Below are 17,609 nucleotides of genomic sequence, written 5' to 3'. Positions count from 1 at the left end.
ATATGACCCGCCCTTAGTGAACATCTCAATCCCAAATGGCGGACGTAAAGTGAGGTGGAAACTTAAGGGTTCTCTGGAAAGTCAGTTGTGTTAGATGGTGTTTTGCTGGGGCAAACAGGTGAGAGCGAGCTTTTCTGAAGCAGACACAGGTGAAAGGATGTCCTGCCAAAGCAAGCACGTGAAAGGACACATGATGAAGGATTCTTTACTACTGATGTGCATGTACTGGTCCACCGTAAGATTTTCACCCATTCACAGACATGGGATCCTTTTCATCGTCGACATTTCATAGTTGAGCTGCATTTGTCTGGACTCCATAGAGAAAAATGCACCAAAAATCTTCTGGTGGTGTGCTGCAGTTTCTTGCTGCTGACTCGGGTTGACTGGCAGAGTGATGTCAACTGTCACAGATACACGAACTGAGGCAAGACTAGTGCAATGCCTGATGCTCTCACATCTTCACTTCTCTGAGAGAACCACAGCTGAGAACTTTCCCTGGCATTCCTCCTGGTCCCTCCTGCTGACCAGTGCAGAGGCTGAGGCCTGGCTGTCTCTGCCGGGGAGTGCCACTGTTGCCAACCTGACTCTGCCAAACTGGACTGCTGGTGTATCCATAAAGTTAGTTTGTAGAAGAAAGCACCCATGTTTGAAAGTGATATCTGAGTGACAGACAAAGTGATGAATTAGAGAAAGATCTGACAGACTAGGATCCGCCCAACCCTCATAAGAAAAGAGATGCAACACAAGAGGGAGCAGCACAGAGGAAGGGAAAGAGGAGACAGTCTTACTAGGGCAGTTTCACAGAGACAGGTTGAAGAGAAAACAAGTTAGGCACAGGGAAGACAGAATGAGCCAGAGGATTACAACAGACAACCAGAGCTAGTTTTAGGCCAAGGAGAACAATCCAGTCAGATGCCGAGAGAAAAGCCAGACTGAACCAGTCAGCTTGGAGAGGAGTTTGAGCTAGAAGAGCTGAGTTGAACCAGCCAGCTGTTGGTTTCAGAAAGAACTAGAAAGGGTGAGCTTTTTCAGCAATAAGCTCAGAAGCTGGAAACATTCGAGGCCTAGGTTAGCAGACTGGAGGCAGTAAGACTCAGAGATGGCAAGTACTTCTGGAAAATAAAAAGTGCTTCTACCAAAACAACTACAAACAAGACATCAGAGACAACTAGGCTGAGATCCCACTAAAGATGAAAATCATTATAATCACTGTCTTTTCTATTTTAAGAGCTGTTGTTTAAAAAATTATAAAGTATAAACCCAGTCTGAGCATGGTGATGCAGTCCCTTAATCCTAGCTCTCAGGAGACAGGAAGCAGAATGTCTGAATTTGAGGCCAGCATGGTGTACAGTGAATTCCAGATCAGCTACAGTACATATAGTAAAACTGTCTAAAATAAATAAATAAGTAAATATGCACAATTGCAGCATTCAGACTACCCAACAGTATCAGAAAAAGATAATGTAATGTGCAAATCTTCCAATTCCAATGAAACCAAAAGATGCACCAAAGCAAAGGAAAATCAAGTGATGAGAACAATGACCTAAAAGGGCTTAACAGGCTTTTCCTCTTCCAGGGACGGTGCTTAAAGGTGCTCAGGATGGTCCAGTGTTTGACATACCGTAGGCCTTCCTGCAATACAGCCTCTAGCAAAACTAGGCTGTCTCAAACCCCTGGCAACAGGATTGTTTACCTTTCTATCAAGAAGGTTGGGAAAGCATCTAAATCCGTGTGTGTGGCGTATGTCCAGGCAAACTGCGAGGGGTTTGTGCTGTGAGACCCAAAGTCTTTATGGGATTGTCTAAGACAAAGAAGCAGGCCAGCAGGGCCTATGGTGGCTCCATGTGTGCCAAGTGTGTCCGTGCAGGATCAAGCGGGCTTTCCTTATTGAGGAGCAGAAAATCGCTGTGAAAGTGTTGAAGGCACAAGCACAGAGTCAGAAAGCAAAATAAAATATGCAACTTTTTAAGTAATAAAAATCAAGACTTGGTCTACCCAAAAAAGAGTGCATAACAGGCAGAATGAAACTCTAAGAGGCAATCCTCACGTTCACTGAGCTGGTTAAAAGCTGTGTGGCTGTCCCTGGTTAATATAAATACATCAGATGAACACTTGGTTTGGCAGGGGAAATGAGTCCTTAGAAATGAGAGCAAATACAGCCAACTGTGATCACCAACATCATTTCCTTTAACTCACCATTCTTCATTTTCGGTCATATTGTCAAGAGAGTAAGAGGGTGGACACATAGTAGGTACTCATCTCCAACTCAACTTACCTAAAAAGCCAAACCGCTGAGCAAAGTCACTACTCATCTGCAAAGCACTAAACAGCTGCAACTATGGTGTCTGATCTCTGTCTTTAGCCTATGAACCTATGGGATCAGTCTTTTGTTCAAATTATTTCCAGAACTGATGGCTCTATCGAGACACCTAAGTAAATGGCACTAAGCCTCAGTAGAACCTGAAGCCAAGAGTCTTGCAGGCTAATGGCTTGCCCTCAGTGGGCTAGGATCTAATAAAGATCAGGTCTAAAAGAAACTCCATTTTCCCAAATTCTAAAGGCAGAAGGGAAATCTGTGGTTTTCTGTAGTGCTTATTAGCATTTGGTCTCCAGCCTCCCTCAGTATCACAAGTGCTTGTTAAACACTTCAGAGTCCATGCTGGCATCCTAGCTCTTCCCACCTCCTCCCCTGACCTAAGGGGCTTCTCTGTCCATCCCCCTTCCCAGCTACTCATTCTCCATATAATCCTACTTCTGCTACATTCTCATTCTCTCTCTGCCTATCTCCCTCTCTGTCTCTCCCTCCCCCCACCCTCCCCCAACCCCACGCTCCCCTCTCTATCCCACTGCTCTGCTCCTGCTTCTCTCATGACCAGGTCCATTGGGTAGGCTGTAGTGGTTTGAGTATCTTGGCCCAGGAAGTGACACTATTAGGAGGTGTGGCCTTGTTGGAGTGGGTGTGGCTTGGGTGGAGGAAGTACATCATTGTGGGGGGTAGGATTTGAGAGACCCTCCTTCTACCTGCTTAAAAATCAGTCTTCTCCTCTAGGCCTTTAGAACAGGATGTGTAAGTCAGCTCCTCCTGCAGCACCACGCCTTCCTGGAAGCTGCCATGCTCCTGCCTTGATAATACTGGACTGAACCTCTGGACTCAACTTGTAAGCCAGCCCCAATTACATGTTGTCCTTCATAAGAGTTGCCTTGGTCATGGCGTCTCTTCACAGCAATGAAACCCTAACTAAGACAATGGCCATATTCTGTCTACTGTTTTCTCTCTCTGCTCTGGAATTCTCCAGATGCCTCTGTCTGTTCTCTCATATCTACAATAAAAACTTTCCCCTTAACCATACCATGGAACAGTCATGTCCTCAGTTTATACACACTGAAGAGGGACAGCTCCCCAATCTCAGTTACTGCCTGGCTTTCTGTCCTTTTCAGTATATTCAATAATTTTTCTTTAAAAAAAAAAAAAAGGTAATGAAACATTTAGGTACTTACAGAAGACTGCTACAAGCAATGAAAGGACAATGACAATGACCCCGGGAATGATCTATAGGCAGGTAGCTCCCATCACTACTGTCCATGGAATGTGTTAAACACAGACTGACACTACGGGAAAAGTCATTCTGAAGTATGGAAGGCTCGCTGTTACCATGTAGTGTAAAAAGCATATTTGTGAGAGAAACAAACCTAAAAAAAAATGTTGCTAATTACCTGGGATATAAAGCCACAGGCCCTTGACTTATTAATACTCTCCCTGGGGATAGGGATATATACATATCTCTCTTATACATACATAACACACACACACACACACACACACACACACACCCCTTTCCTGTGAATCAAAAATAAGCAGCATCAGGCAAGAGATGCTAAGTTATATAGTTAATGATTTTAAAAAGAAATGGCAACAAAAGAATTAGAAACACAACTGAGAAAGACATCTCTGGGCTTTTTCTCTTTAAAAATAGCAAAATTGAATAGGGATGGTAAGATGGTTCCAAGGGAAAGGATTTCTGGCACTGAGTCTTAGAACATAATTCAATTCCAGGAGCCCATGTGATGGAGGGACAGAAAGGACAGAACAAGAGTCTTGCAAGCTGTCTTCTGACCTCCAGTGTGTAATCATTGTACACACACACACACACACACACACACACACACACACACACTTTTTTTTTTTAACATTCGTTATTCAACCTGTAATACTACCATAGCCTGATGGATAAAAATAACTATTTAATAGATAATTGTGGTACATATGAAGAAAAATTGGTGTTTTATCAAATTGTAATTCCTAAAACACTTTTCCTTCTTAAAAAAACAAACAAACAAACAAACAAACAAACAACTGACATATTCACTAAATGCAATTTAGATACACAGGCTGAAAGCCAATAGCCTTGCTGTGACATAATTAGAGTGCTAAATTGTGTGCTGTTTGAACTTACTGAAGAACTGGCTCTGGAAATGGAGTTACTCTCTTCCCCTTCAGAATCAAGCATGTTTGTCTCAAAATGTCCTTCAAAGCCTTTTGTCTAAGAATGGACTGACCCTCCTCCCTATAACAGGGGGGAGAGAAAACAATAAAACAGCCACAGGTAGAGACTCTGTCTATGTCCTTGAGAACTAGAAGGTGAGCTATTTTCAACAGAGGGTACTACTGTTTATCCCCCCAAATGAAAATGCCCTAAGAACTCATGCATAAAGAGAAAGGTCAATAAGGAACCCCAGCAGAATGCCTCAACTTCCCCAGTAGGTTTCTCTGGGTTTTGTAAGCATTAGATTAGATGGTGTTATCTATCTGCTGCTATTTGTTCTTTCACTTGGGAGCCTCACCAGAGGGGACACTCTGCTCTGCCTAAATGTCCCTTTCAATCCAGACAGAACTCCAGCTGGCTGCCTCAACTGGTTTTCCCAGCTATTTCTGGTCAATGTTTATTAACTAGTGTTTCGCTCTATGCCTGCTTCTGTCTGTATCACTTGCTATTTGCTTTTTATTCTTTTACTTTTGCTTGATATATACTTGATAAACTTATTCATTTAAAACAAAAATAAAACAAAACACAGGCCAGAAACACATTTAATCTCAGAACTCAGGAGACAGAGGCAGGTGGATTTCTGCACATTCCAAGATGCTCTGGTCTATACAATGAGTTCTAGGCTGGCCAGGGCCATAAAGTGAGATTCTAACAAAAACCAGTCAAAGCAAAAAAGAGAAAACCTATAAAGTCAAGCAACAAGAAAAGAAACATCGGGGTTGGGGATTTAGCTCAGTGGTAGAGCGCTTGCCTAGCAAACGCAAGGCCCTGGGTTCGGTCCTCAGCTCCGAAAAAAAGAAAAAGAAAAAAAAAAAAAGAAAAGAAACATCAAAACCCTGAAAGCTACAAGCGAGATGGGTTCAGCAGAGAGGGGAAAGCTGAACCTTAAACCAGAACACAAAACAAGCAACCTGTTTCACATGCACAAAGAACTCAGGAATTGGTGACACCAGGTACTGATAAGCTGGGCTGAAAAAGATTTGCAAACAGAAAAGGAGGGTTGCAGGAGGAGTTAACCCTCCCAGGTCTCCTTTAAAAGGCATGAGCTTGGGGTTGGGGATTTAGTTCAGTGGTAAAGCGCTTGCCTAGCAAGCACAAGGCCCTGGGTTCAGTCCCCAGCTCTGAAAAAGAAAAAAAAAGAAAAAAAAGAAAAAAAAAAAAAAGCATGAGCTTCCTCTAGTAGGTATGAGCACAGCTTCTATCCCCCACCCCCCAAAAAAAAGCTATTCTTGGAAAAGTATAAAAAGACAGATTGCTTTGGGGAGATATCAGACTTTTGCTTTTATTTGTTTTAAAGACAGGGTAGCCCTTACTGAGTAGCCCTCTGTGTAGCCCTTACTGTCCTGGAAGTCACTATGTAAACTAGGATGGCCTTAAACTCACAGTAGCTGCCTGCCTGTGTCCCCCGAGTGCTAAGATTGAAGGCATGTGCCACCACTGCCCAGCTAAAATATCAGTTGAAGGAAAAGGGTGACATCTAGAAAAAAAATGGTTGGAAGATTTGTATACTAAATGTTGAGATTTTCCAATCTCTTCCCCTCATCATCTCCAAGGATACTCACAGACTCACTGTGGGAAGCTGGCCAGCCAAGCAAAAACAGCAAACCAGCTCTCAAGACTGGCAAGTTGGTTTAGCAAGTGACAGCATTTTCTGCTATGTCTGATGATCTGAGCTGGATTCTCTGGAGCCCATAAGTTGTCCTTTGACCTACACATGCATATGTGCACACATAAATAAATAAACAACAAATAAAGATGGGGTTGGGGATTTAGCTCAGTGGTAGAGCGCTTGCCTTGCAAGCGCAAGGCCCTGGGTTCGGTCCCCAGCTCCGAAAAAAAAAAAAGAAAAAAAAAAAGAATAAAAATAATAAAGATGGGGGCTGGAGAGATGGCTCAGAGGTTAAGAGCACTGACTGCTCATCCAGAGGTCATGAGTTCAATTCCCAGCAACCACATGGTGGCTCACAACCATCTGTAATGAGATCTGGTGCCCTCTTCTGGCCTGCACGTGTACATGCGGGCGCAACGCTGTATACATAATAAATAAATCAAAAAAAAAAGAAAAAAAATAATAAAGATGTATCTGATGTAGAACTGAATTCATTCAGCATTTGTAAGTTTCACCTTAGTGAACACTGAATGAGAGCTACCTGTTGTGTAGTAGAACACAATTCTTTGAATTCACAAGGCCCTGAGTTTCCCAACACAACAAAAACAAAACACTAAATAAAAAGTAAAACTGAGGTAGGCACGGTGACACAACCTCATAATCTTAGCACCTGGGAGGCTGAAATAAAAGGATTGAGAATTTGAGGCCAGCTGGAAATGCACAGTGAAACTCTCATCTCAAAAGAAAAAAGTCATACTTCACATATCCTAAGACAAGAATAAAGCTTTTATAAAACCAGTAATGGAAGATTTTTAGAAATACTTTTCCTACATTATGATATGCAGAGAAGAAATTTTGTCTAATAAAGAAAATCACATAGGAAATAAAAATTCCCAGAATTCTTTGAATCTTTTGGAGGTGTGCAAGCTATGACATTCCCCACTTAGTGTGCAGGGTATTTTTCTTTATCACTAAATACAGTTGTTTTTTTTTGTTTTTTGTTTTTTGTTTTTCGGAGCTGGGGACCGAACCCAGGGCCTTGCGGTTGCTAGGCAAGCACTCTACCTCTGAGCCAAATCCCCAACCCCCTCACTAAATACAGTTTTATGATGTCACTGTAGTGTCTGAAATTTAAAATATTTATTTCTCAGAAATTGATTATCTTTTTTTTTTTTTTTGTTCTTTTTTTCGGAGCTGGAGACCGAACCCAGGGCCTTGCGCTTCCTAGGCAAGCGCTCTACCACTGAGCTAAATCCCCAACCCCAGAAATTGATTATCTTAAACTCTAAAAGATAGCCTTAATTAGGGATAGCTAGACACAACAATTATACCAGCACAGAACTCAGCATCTGAATACACAGAGAACAAGACCAACCCCAACAGCCTTAATTGGGGATAGCTAGATAACAACAATTTGCCAGCTCACTTAAAAAAAAAAAAAAAATCAGTGAAGAAATGCCTACCTACTGAGATTAAAGAGTCTCATCTCAGTATTTTTACTAAAATGTAAAGTCTTACATCTAAAATCATTTGGATTAAATCTATTTGAAAGCTATAAGTACAAAACCAAACTGGGCCACAAGAAAGGTGAAAGAAGAGAATCAACTCCATAAAGCTGTCCTCTAGGACTGGAGAGATGGCTCAGAGGTTAGGAGCACCGGCTGCTCTTCCAGAGGTTCCGAGTTCAATTCCCAGCAAACACATGGTGGTTCACAACCATCTGTAATGGGACCTGATGCCCTTTTCTGGTGTGTCTGAAGACAGAGACAGTGTACTCATAAATCCTTAAAAAAAAAAAAAAAAAGTTGTCCTCTAGTTTCCACACATGGATCTTGGCATATGTGAGAATCCCCTCTCCTCTTCCTTCCAAACACACACACCAATAACTGATTAAGAAACAACAACAAGGGGGTTGGGGATTTAGCTCAGTGGTAGAGCGCTTGCCTAGGAAGCGCAAGGCCCTGGGTTCGGTCCCCAGCTCCGAAAAAAAGAACCAAAAAAAAAAAAAAAAAAAGAAAAAGAAACAAGAACAAGAAGATGCTTTTAGGGAGCTGGAGAGATGGTTCTGTGGTTAAGCGCATTTCCTGTTCAGTTCCCAGCACCTATATCTGGTGGCTCACAACTGCCTGTAGCTTCAGCTCCAGGGAATCCAAAATCTGTTCTCAGTGGGCAACACACACACACACACACACACACACACACACAATCCTGTTCTTAGTGGCATCCACACACGGACAGCACATACACACATAGTCCTGGTCTCAGTGGGCATCCACACACGGATAGCACACATACACATAATCCTGTTCTCAGTGGGCATCCACACACGGATAACACACACACACACATAATCCTGTTCTCAGTGGGCATCCACACACAGATAGCACACATACATACATACATAATTATTCTTTTTTTTTTTTTGGTTCTTTTTTTTCAGAGCTGGGGACCGAACCCAGGGCCTTGCGCTTCTAGGCAAGCGCTCTACCACTGAGCTAAATCCCCAACCCCCACATAATTATTCTTAATTCATAAACCAACAGACTAGACAACTAAGGGAAAGTATACATTTTAAGGGCAGTTGTTTAAAAAGAATTGTCTAAAACTGTGCACCAATTTGTAATGTTTCACCACAAACTTACTCAGGGGTGGAGCATTTGCTTTGCAGGCAACAAGATCCTGGGTTTGATCTCCTGCAGGTGTGTGTATATAACAAAATCTACCAAAGCAATCCAACACTATCTCTGTGATCAAAGCTACCAACCTCTACTTTCTACACACACACACACACACACACACACACACACACCATGAGCAGGGCTGGCTGAGATCCTCAATGGGACAGTAGAGAAAGGTAGGGGAATTACTTCTTTAGGAGAAATTAAGACGCTTGAATCCCATCAACACAAAGCTCTCACAAAGGCAACTTCAAAACTCTAAGAGAACTACTGTTGATGCCCTAGTCTACAAAATTTCCCAAGAAATTTACAAAGGCACATAGGTAAATTCTCTAAAAGTATGTACCTTTTAAAGATAGAAAAGGTAAATATGACCATTAATAAGAACATGAGAAAACTATTTTTCAGGCTGGAGAGATGGCTCAGCAGTCAAGAGCACTGACTGCTCTTCCAGAGGTCCTGAGTTCAAATCCCAGCAACCACATGGTGGCTCACAACCATCTATAATGGGATCTGATGCCCTCTTCTGGTGTGACTGAAGACAGCTACAATGTACTTATATAATAAATAAGTTTTTTTTAAAGAAAAAAACATTTTTTAAAAAAGAAAACTATTTTTCTTTGAATATATTATAAGATATATATATTTAAAGAGACACTGAGGTGTATAAAAACCTATAGACCTTTTACAACACTGAGTGAATCTTAATATATATGAATATTAAAAATCCATTTAGATGAAGCCAAGCATAGTGTGCATGCCTTTAATCCCAGGTAGAAGGCAGATCTCTTGAGTTCAAGGACAGCCTGGTCTACATAGAGAGTTCCAGGACAGCCAGGGCCACATGAGACTCTGTCTCAAGAAAAAAACAAAACCAAAACCAAATGAAAAAAATCAATTTCACTGGCAGGATGATGGGCGGACCATGACAAAACTATGTCTTATATATGCAGGAAACCCTCCCTCTCAAGACTGTGAGGGAAGGTAACTCTAGAACATAGCAGTTGACAACTATGTGTGTGCCCTGTCTTCTGGAGAATAAGAGTTTCCATGCACATGAGTTAATTAACTCGGGTACCACTACAGAGAGAGGTGGGGATTTAGTGTCAGCTTGGCTTTGGATAACTTATGCATGCAAATATTGTTTATAGGGCTGACGGTATAACTGAGGGATAAAGCACACATGCAATACATAGAAGACCAAGCACTGAACACCCAGCACTTAGAAGAGCAAGTGCACAAGCATTTTCTGGCTTTGCTATCTTGGAAGACCTAGAACTAACACTATCCAGGGCAGGTCTGGCTCTGGTATCACTGTCTACAAAGAGAGCAGGGTTTCTTAGGTAACGTGAGTCGCTCTAGGAGTCCTTAGAGATATAATGAAGTTAATGGAGAAGAAATAAATATCTCACCTATAAAAGTAGCAAATAATGTGTGTCAATACTATGTTTGCAGTGTTAGCCCCACCCCTTCCATATGAGCTGTGTCAACCTTTCACACAGCGAGTTCTCCACACAGCATGGAAGAGGGGCAGAGGACCTTTACAGAAGAGAAGCTGACAAACACGTAAGTCTTGCTGTGTCATGTCTTTGAGAATGTGTACTTAGCCATATCTGGAGGCCAAAAGTGGATAGAAGGTGTCTTCCTCAATCATTTTCCACTTGTCATTTTACTTCTGAAGCAGTATCTCTCACTGAACCTGGAGCTCATGAAATCAGCATGGTTTCCGGCCAGTAAGAATCCTCCTGTCTCCATGCTCCACTCTGGAGGTAAGTTAAGAGCAGCCTACACTTTACATTTGTGCTGGCATTCAGAACTCAGGTTCTCATGACTACAGGGACTTTAACTGAGCCACTGCTCCAAATTGTTGACAAAGTAAGAAATACATAGCCTGGTGTGGTGGTGCACACCTTTAATCCCAGCACTTCAGGGGCAGGTGGATCTCTGAGTTAGAAGCCAGCCTGGTCTACACACTACGTTTCAGGGCAGCCAGGACCCTGTCTCAAAAACCAAAACCAAAAACCAAACCAAAAAGGAATTATGTGTTCAGAAAACTGGGTGAGAACCTAATTTACAGGCAGGGTGTACTACGTGATATCTATCACACTTGTTCTAACACTACACTTGAATTAATACAAACTGTTTTTCTACCTCCAGCAACTATTTGCAAAGCCCAATAGATCTGATACATGTTTACCAGTTGCCAAGTTTATTGGCAACAAGGACTTGAGAGGGGAGAAGACTATCTTCAATTTTATTTTCAGCACCAATCTACAACTAAAGTACTTTTTTTTAATCTAAATAAGTATAGTCCTTTATAAGAATATGGTTCTCACAAAGCAGTTGTATGTATCTAAAAATAACATCAAAATAAAGAAATCTAAGGATTCATTTTAAAGCCCGTGTAATCCCACCACTGTGAAAGCCAAAGTACAAGGGTCCAAAGTTCAAGGCCTGTCTGTGCTACAGTGAAACCGGGTCTACTGCACAACATCAAAGTCACTCTCATGGTGAGATTTATTTTTATAACTTAATATAGTATAGTGTATCTCAACTGATGTTTGAAATAAACATTTATGTCCAGGACCAGCAGTGAAAAGTCCTTAGAACAGAATTCCCTAGGGCAACTCAACTGAGTCTTGGCTTCTGTCCAAACCAGGAAGTTCTGTTCTGTTTACAGAGCACAGTGATGAAGCCACTAACTCTCCCTTAATGAATGATGGCCAGGGGACCCAGCCAGAAGGCAAGAATGTGCCACAAAAAAATGACACAGAGAACAAGGCTTGCCAATTGAAACACACGGGACAATCACAGTTCTGTTGTTCCTGATATTTACAAATACTATTTCCATATTCTAGCAGGATAAAAAGAGCTCTCAAGACTGGCAAGATGGCACTAGCCACCAAGACCAATAGCCTAAATCCTATCTCTGGGGCCCACCCATAGGAGAAAACCAGATCCTGAAGGTTGTCCTCTGACCTCCACCTACTCCACAAAAAAATAACGTAATAAAGGACTTTGTTAAAGTTCTTGTGAAAGTAACCCCATGTGACATATTCATTTGAAATATTCCTTTCTGTATTTCACATAAAAAATGTTTGTATATGAGAAACAGCATAGCCGTGTATGCCTATAACCCCAGCACTTGGAAGACTGAGGCAGGAGGACTGTTCCAAGTTCAAGGCTAGCCTGAGCTACACAAAGTTCCACGAAGTGTAAAATCCTATTGTCTCCAAATATATAAAATAAAAATAATAACCAAAAAATTATATAGTTGATCCAAAATATAATATGAATATAAATGAAATAACATGAAATAACAATGGTTATTTATTGGTATTTATGGAATGCAGGTGATAGTTTCCATAAGGTTTATTTAATATACCCTATTTAATATGTATTTGAAATACTAATATAATCCCAGAACTTAGAGGCAGGTCTGTTTCTGTTGAGTCCAAGGCCAACCTGATCTACACAGCAAGTTCCAGAACAGCTAGGACTACATAGTTAGACCTTTGCCACCTCCTCCAAGTTAAAAATATAAGAAATAATTTCAGGTCAGATGTGGTGGTACACACCTTTAGTACCAATTTGTGGGTGACAGAGAGTCAGAGCTCTGTAAGTTAACCTGATCTATATAGAGAGTTCCAGCCCAGCCTATCTGATAAAACAATTACAGCAATTTCTCCAAAGGCAATATACAAACAGCCAATAGACTGTACATAACTAATCATTTAGGAAACAGAAATCAATACTGCAAAGGAGATAGATGGCTTCACAACCAACCAACAGATAGCTAGTACCAAGAAACCAGAAGAGGGCTGGTTAGAGCCAGCCATGAACAAGGCCTGGCTTCCATCCCTGCACTGCAAAAAAATAAAATAAAAAAATAAAAATCATCAAACTGTTGGTGAGAGTATGAAGAAACTGGAATCTTTATACAGTGTTGCAACAATGCAAGATGGTGTGGCTGCTATGGATTACAGAATAATAGTTCTAAGAAAATTTAAAAACAGGATTACCAAACTCTCCAGGAATTACACTTCTGGGTATATTCTTATACAACTCGAAATCAAGGACTGAGAGAGATTTGTACACCCATGTTCTCAGTGTATTATACAAAAAGACTAAATATCCATCAGCAAATGAATTTATTTTTTAAATGTAGCATAGGCAGGTCTGGTAGCATCATCCTGTAACCCCAGAACTTGAGAAGTAGAGGCAGGAGGATAAGGAGTTCAAGGTCAGCCTCAATGTATGTGTGTGTGTGTGTGTGTGTGTAAAATGAGGTCAGGGCATGGTACAAAAGATTCCATCTCAAAACAAATATACAAAAAAATATTGTTCAACCTTAAGAAAAAAATTCTGACACTATTTGGATGAGTCCTGATAGGCCACATGAAAAAAGAAAGCTACAAAAGGAGAAATAACTGTACTTACACTGGTATCTAATTGACAGGCTGGAACAAGCAAGGAGGAGTATTGTTTAATGGATACCAGACACAGGGTTGGTTTCATATGTGAATGCACTTAATGCTGGCTGACTTTGTACTTAAAAAATGCTTGGGATGGGCGGTGCTCAGTGGTGGAGCACACAGTTACTCGAAATTCAATCCCCAGCACCAAAAGAGGCAAGGCAATAAAAAGTTAATATGGTATATTTTATGTTTGTTTTATACAATTCTAAACAATTTTTCAAAGATACAATTTATCTATTTTCATAAACAATGTACCATGGCTTTCACTGTGTAATCCAGAAAGGCCTGGAGGCCACCATCCTACTGCCTTAGTCTCCAGAGCACTAAATCATATGCGTAAACTAACCACTGTGTCCTGCTTCAAGATCTTTTATACATTTTCTTTGATGGCTAACCATTTGGCCACAAATACAGCAAATAATCTTTAAGAAAAGACAATCTTTTTGTGACAAGACACAAAAGAGATAACCTGTGATACAACTATAACTTCTGAAACTTTATAACATACACATGGGTACCACCTAGCCCTTCTAAGATCAAGACTTCACCAAATATACAGTTTCACCTGTTAAAGAGATGACATTATTTCCCTAATCTACCAAGATGCCCTTGCAGAATACTCAGAGAACTTAACCCACAAAGCTGTCATCCCCATGCCTGGTTTATGATGTCACCTGGAATGCTATACAAACTTAGTAGTAAGGACAGCAAATAAGCAACTTCCTCTGCCGGCTATGAGCTATGTCTAAAACAGCACATTCTGTGGTTTGTTTTTTAATGTATATTGAAGCACTGTCCATTAACATAGAACTCAGATATCTCAAAACATCTGACACAAGGTAGCAAAATTCATGATATAGAGGCAAAGATCTATCACAACTGCAGTAGGAAAATGGATGACTAACAATTGGTATGTTCCTTGAGCTAGCCACAGCCGGGCATGAGCTTCCTAAACCTTTCTGAAACACTGTTCAATATATATTGAATATAGTCTCAGTTTTAAAATTGCAAAAAGGGAAAACCATGCTACAGGGAAGCCCAGCCTTTCAATATACTGTCAGTATACTAAACTCTAGTTGAGCATACATCAATTTAAAAAAACCCATAAAAGCAAAGGAGACAGCAGTGTTAGCAATTTTGAATGAATCATAAGGCTTTCCATTAGAGTCGCTTGGCTGGAGGACCACCTCAGATTAACAGATCAAAAGAAGTCACAAAATGGGGTTGGGGATTTAGCTCACTGGTAGAGTGCTTGCCTAGCAAGCACCAAGGCCCTGTGTTCGGTCCTCACCTGGGGGGTGGGGGGTGGGGGGGTGGTGGTGTCAGGCCTTGTGTGGCAACCCAAAGACTAGCATGTTCCTATCAAGTGGCCTGGACAATTCACCAGCATTCTATAATTCAAAAGCCTTTTAAATATGTATAGTCTCTGATTACACACTACAAAAGAGCAGTTATAGGTGTATATATAACAAACTTCAACAAGTGTTAAAAATTATATTCTTAGGAACTACCCATAGGTAACTAAGTCACAGCTCAGCCATACAATTACGTGCCACCCAGGCATTATAAATAGCTGATAGAGGGGCTAGAGATGAAAGTGAATGGTCCTTGGTTATAGGCCCTACCTTCAACACTAAACAAAAAAAGAAAACCAGGAGATTTGAAAATCCAATTTTACTAATGTTTGTATGTGCCTTTGTACATGCCTATGTGCAAAACCACACACACATGATAGTGAATGTACATGCCTGAGACTATGGACACATCCAAGTTTGGTTAGGAGCTCTTGGAATAGCATGAATGTATAAAGACGTGCCTGCCTACAGTCATGAGTGCATAATATACATGTATACATACGTATCTGATAATGGATACAGCCTGCCTTTGGGCCATGAGCCTCTTATATAGGTGAGTAAGTGAACTCTCTTAATATCACAATTTAGCAGTTTGTGAACTTGGGCAAGTCACTGAGACCCTCGGAGACTTGACTTTGCCATCTATAAATCAAGAACAAACCCTGACTCATAAAGGTGTTGTAAGGGTTCAATGAAGACAGACGTAAACCACGTCTGCTGTGACTGGTACACAGTAAGTCAATACCAGCACTCCTCCTCTGTGCACATGAACACCGATCACACTTTTGTATACTTACATGGCTCTAACCTACAAGAACATGTGCCCACGTATTAACTTTTGGGAATGGATTTGTGTTTGGCAAGACTTTTCCGGCTTTGATGTTTCATGATTTCGTCTAACATTTTTTCCATGTTTTACTGGATTATTTTCTCAAACTTATTTTGTTGTTGTCGAGGCAGGGTCTTTCTGTATCTCAGGCTGGATTGCACCTAATTTGGCAATCCAGGCTAGTCTAAAACTTTCAATTTTCCTGCTTCAGCCTCCCAACTGCTAGGATTATAGAAATGAGCCACCAAGCTCGGCTAACTTAATACTTTAAAATCACCCATCTCTAACATAACCTAAATTCTGCAGAATGAAAAAGCTACTAAACACTAAGTCAACATAAGCATAATTTGAACAAATTTTCTGTATTATAGCAGTCAACCAGCATTACCCCATGGCTCAGCAAGATGGCAGTACAAAGGAAATCCAAAGCTCTTCTGCCCATCCAAATCAGGAACGAAGATTCGACACTGTAAGGTTCAAGGGATTTGTAAACACGTCGATGAAAGTCTAGTGATGTGTGTGACTCGAATTTATTAAAGCACAGAAGCACCCGGAGTCTCATCCAAGGTCATAGAATAAAGGCTGTGAAGACGTAAAGATCAGTCTGCACGGCCACAATTTGGGGCGTTTATGAAACCAAGAGGCTAAAATTCTTAACTAGTCATTTTCAGGAGTCGGAGCAGAAGCAGAGGCTAAAATTCTTAACTAGTCATTTTCAGGAGTCGGAGCAGAAGAGAGGGGGGGGAGAGAAGGGCGGATTACAACACAACGCTGAAGACAGCAAAACAAACCAGCAACTGACCGCGACAGGGTTAATCTGCAACACGCTTTAACCGTCCTGGTTTTATTTCTACAACGTAGTAAACATAGATCACTTAATTCACGCCATTTTATGTCGTAAAGGCAGGACTGAGATTTTTGTATGCATGTAATACTGAAAACATTTGAAATTGACAAAACAGAAACAGTTGCCCGCGGTTCAATCAACAACTCTCTGGCCTAACTCCCACAATTACGTTATATTTTAGATTAATACCTAACGCCCCACCCCCAAAAGTCACTAAATTCCCGAGGAAACCCAGTCACACACCGGGAGGGGAAATAATCTCTTTTCCCCAGGGCCTCAATTTACAGAATCACACAGCAGATAATAACCCAATCATCTGGATATATTTCCTCCCTAGATATGCTATTAAATCTCTTAAACGTCATTTCTAAGCGTGCAAAATAGACCCGGGCACACGCCCTGCATCTTCACTGTAGCCCTACGTTTTGGGGCCTCTCCAGCCAAACATCTCTTCCAAATCGATTGAAAGCTGCGGGCTCCTCTCTTGCTTCAATTTTTGACTCAAATCTTTAAAGGGAGCGAGGGGGATGGGATTGGACAGAAACGAGGCTCCGAAACCCTGAGTAATCGCACCTCGCTGCGGACAGCCGCCTGCAGAGGTACCAGTGATTAGGATCTTTTCTTCTGAACCCATTTCCTTTACCTTTTTGGCTTAAAAAAATTTTTTTTCTCGCCCCCTGACTTTCCAATGACACCAAACCAAAGCCGAGAAAAGGAAAAACTGATGCCTTTGGTCGGAGCCCACAGAGCGCCACGAGTTCAGCCTCCGGGCCCCGCCCGACCTGGGAACCCGGGTTAACGAGGTTCCGCCCGGCTGGCCCGAGCCGCGACAGGCCCAGGCCCCGGAGTCCGGCCCAGGCCCCGGGGTCCGGCCCAGGCCCGGTGCGGCCTGCAAAGCCCCGGCGTCGAGTGGCCGGCGGAGGGCGGGGCGGGCTCGGGGCCGCTCACCTGCTGGTACCCAGTGCCGCAGGCCGGCTCCACCGCCGCCAGCGCCGCCAACGCCAAAGCCATGGCGCAGCAGGCCTCAGGGAAGGAGGGCGAGCGAGAGAGCTGAACGAGCGCGGGTGCCGCGGCTGGGGGTCGCCGGGAGGCCGAGAGGTACGCGCCGCGGCGTGTGGATGGCCGCTGCCGACGCAGGGACGCTCTCCGCAGGCACTGAGCGCCGCCGCCAAGGCTCCGCCGCGGCCCCTGGGTAGGAGGCGGGGACGACGACGACGACGCTGCGCTGCCCCGCCCCCTTCGCTCTCTGCCCCGCCCCGCCGGGCCCGG

The 17,609-nt window shown here is 42.3% G+C and overlaps 1 protein-coding gene and 1 pseudogene across 2 annotated transcripts in view; one reads left to right on the top strand and one right to left on the bottom strand.

Annotated features, from left to right (window-relative positions):
* Ndfip1 (Nedd4 family interacting protein 1) overlaps window positions 1-17,579 on the bottom strand; it is a 50,269-nt gene extending 32,690 nt beyond the window's left edge. Inside the window, exon 1 of one of the 2 annotated variants that reach the window (XM_006254633.5) lies at window positions 17,289-17,579. In XM_006254633.5, coding sequence (XP_006254695.1) covers window positions 17,289-17,351 — 63 coding nt within the window. In that variant the 5' untranslated portion in view covers window positions 17,352-17,579. The remainder of the gene's footprint in view (window positions 1-17,288) is intronic. The other variant, NM_001013059.1, reaches the window with a different exon arrangement.
* On the top strand, window positions 1,601-1,952 carry Rpl34-ps10 (ribosomal protein L34, pseudogene 10; annotated as a pseudogene).
* Window positions 17,580-17,609: the final 30 nt, after the last annotated feature.

Source organism: Rattus norvegicus, chromosome 18 (genome assembly GCF_036323735.1).
Source record: "Rattus norvegicus strain BN/NHsdMcwi chromosome 18, GRCr8, whole genome shotgun sequence".
Classification (NCBI taxonomy): domain Eukaryota; kingdom Metazoa; phylum Chordata; class Mammalia; order Rodentia; family Muridae; genus Rattus; species Rattus norvegicus.
The sequence above is the reverse complement of the archived record's forward strand: the minus strand, read 5'-3'. Positions and strand labels throughout refer to the sequence as shown.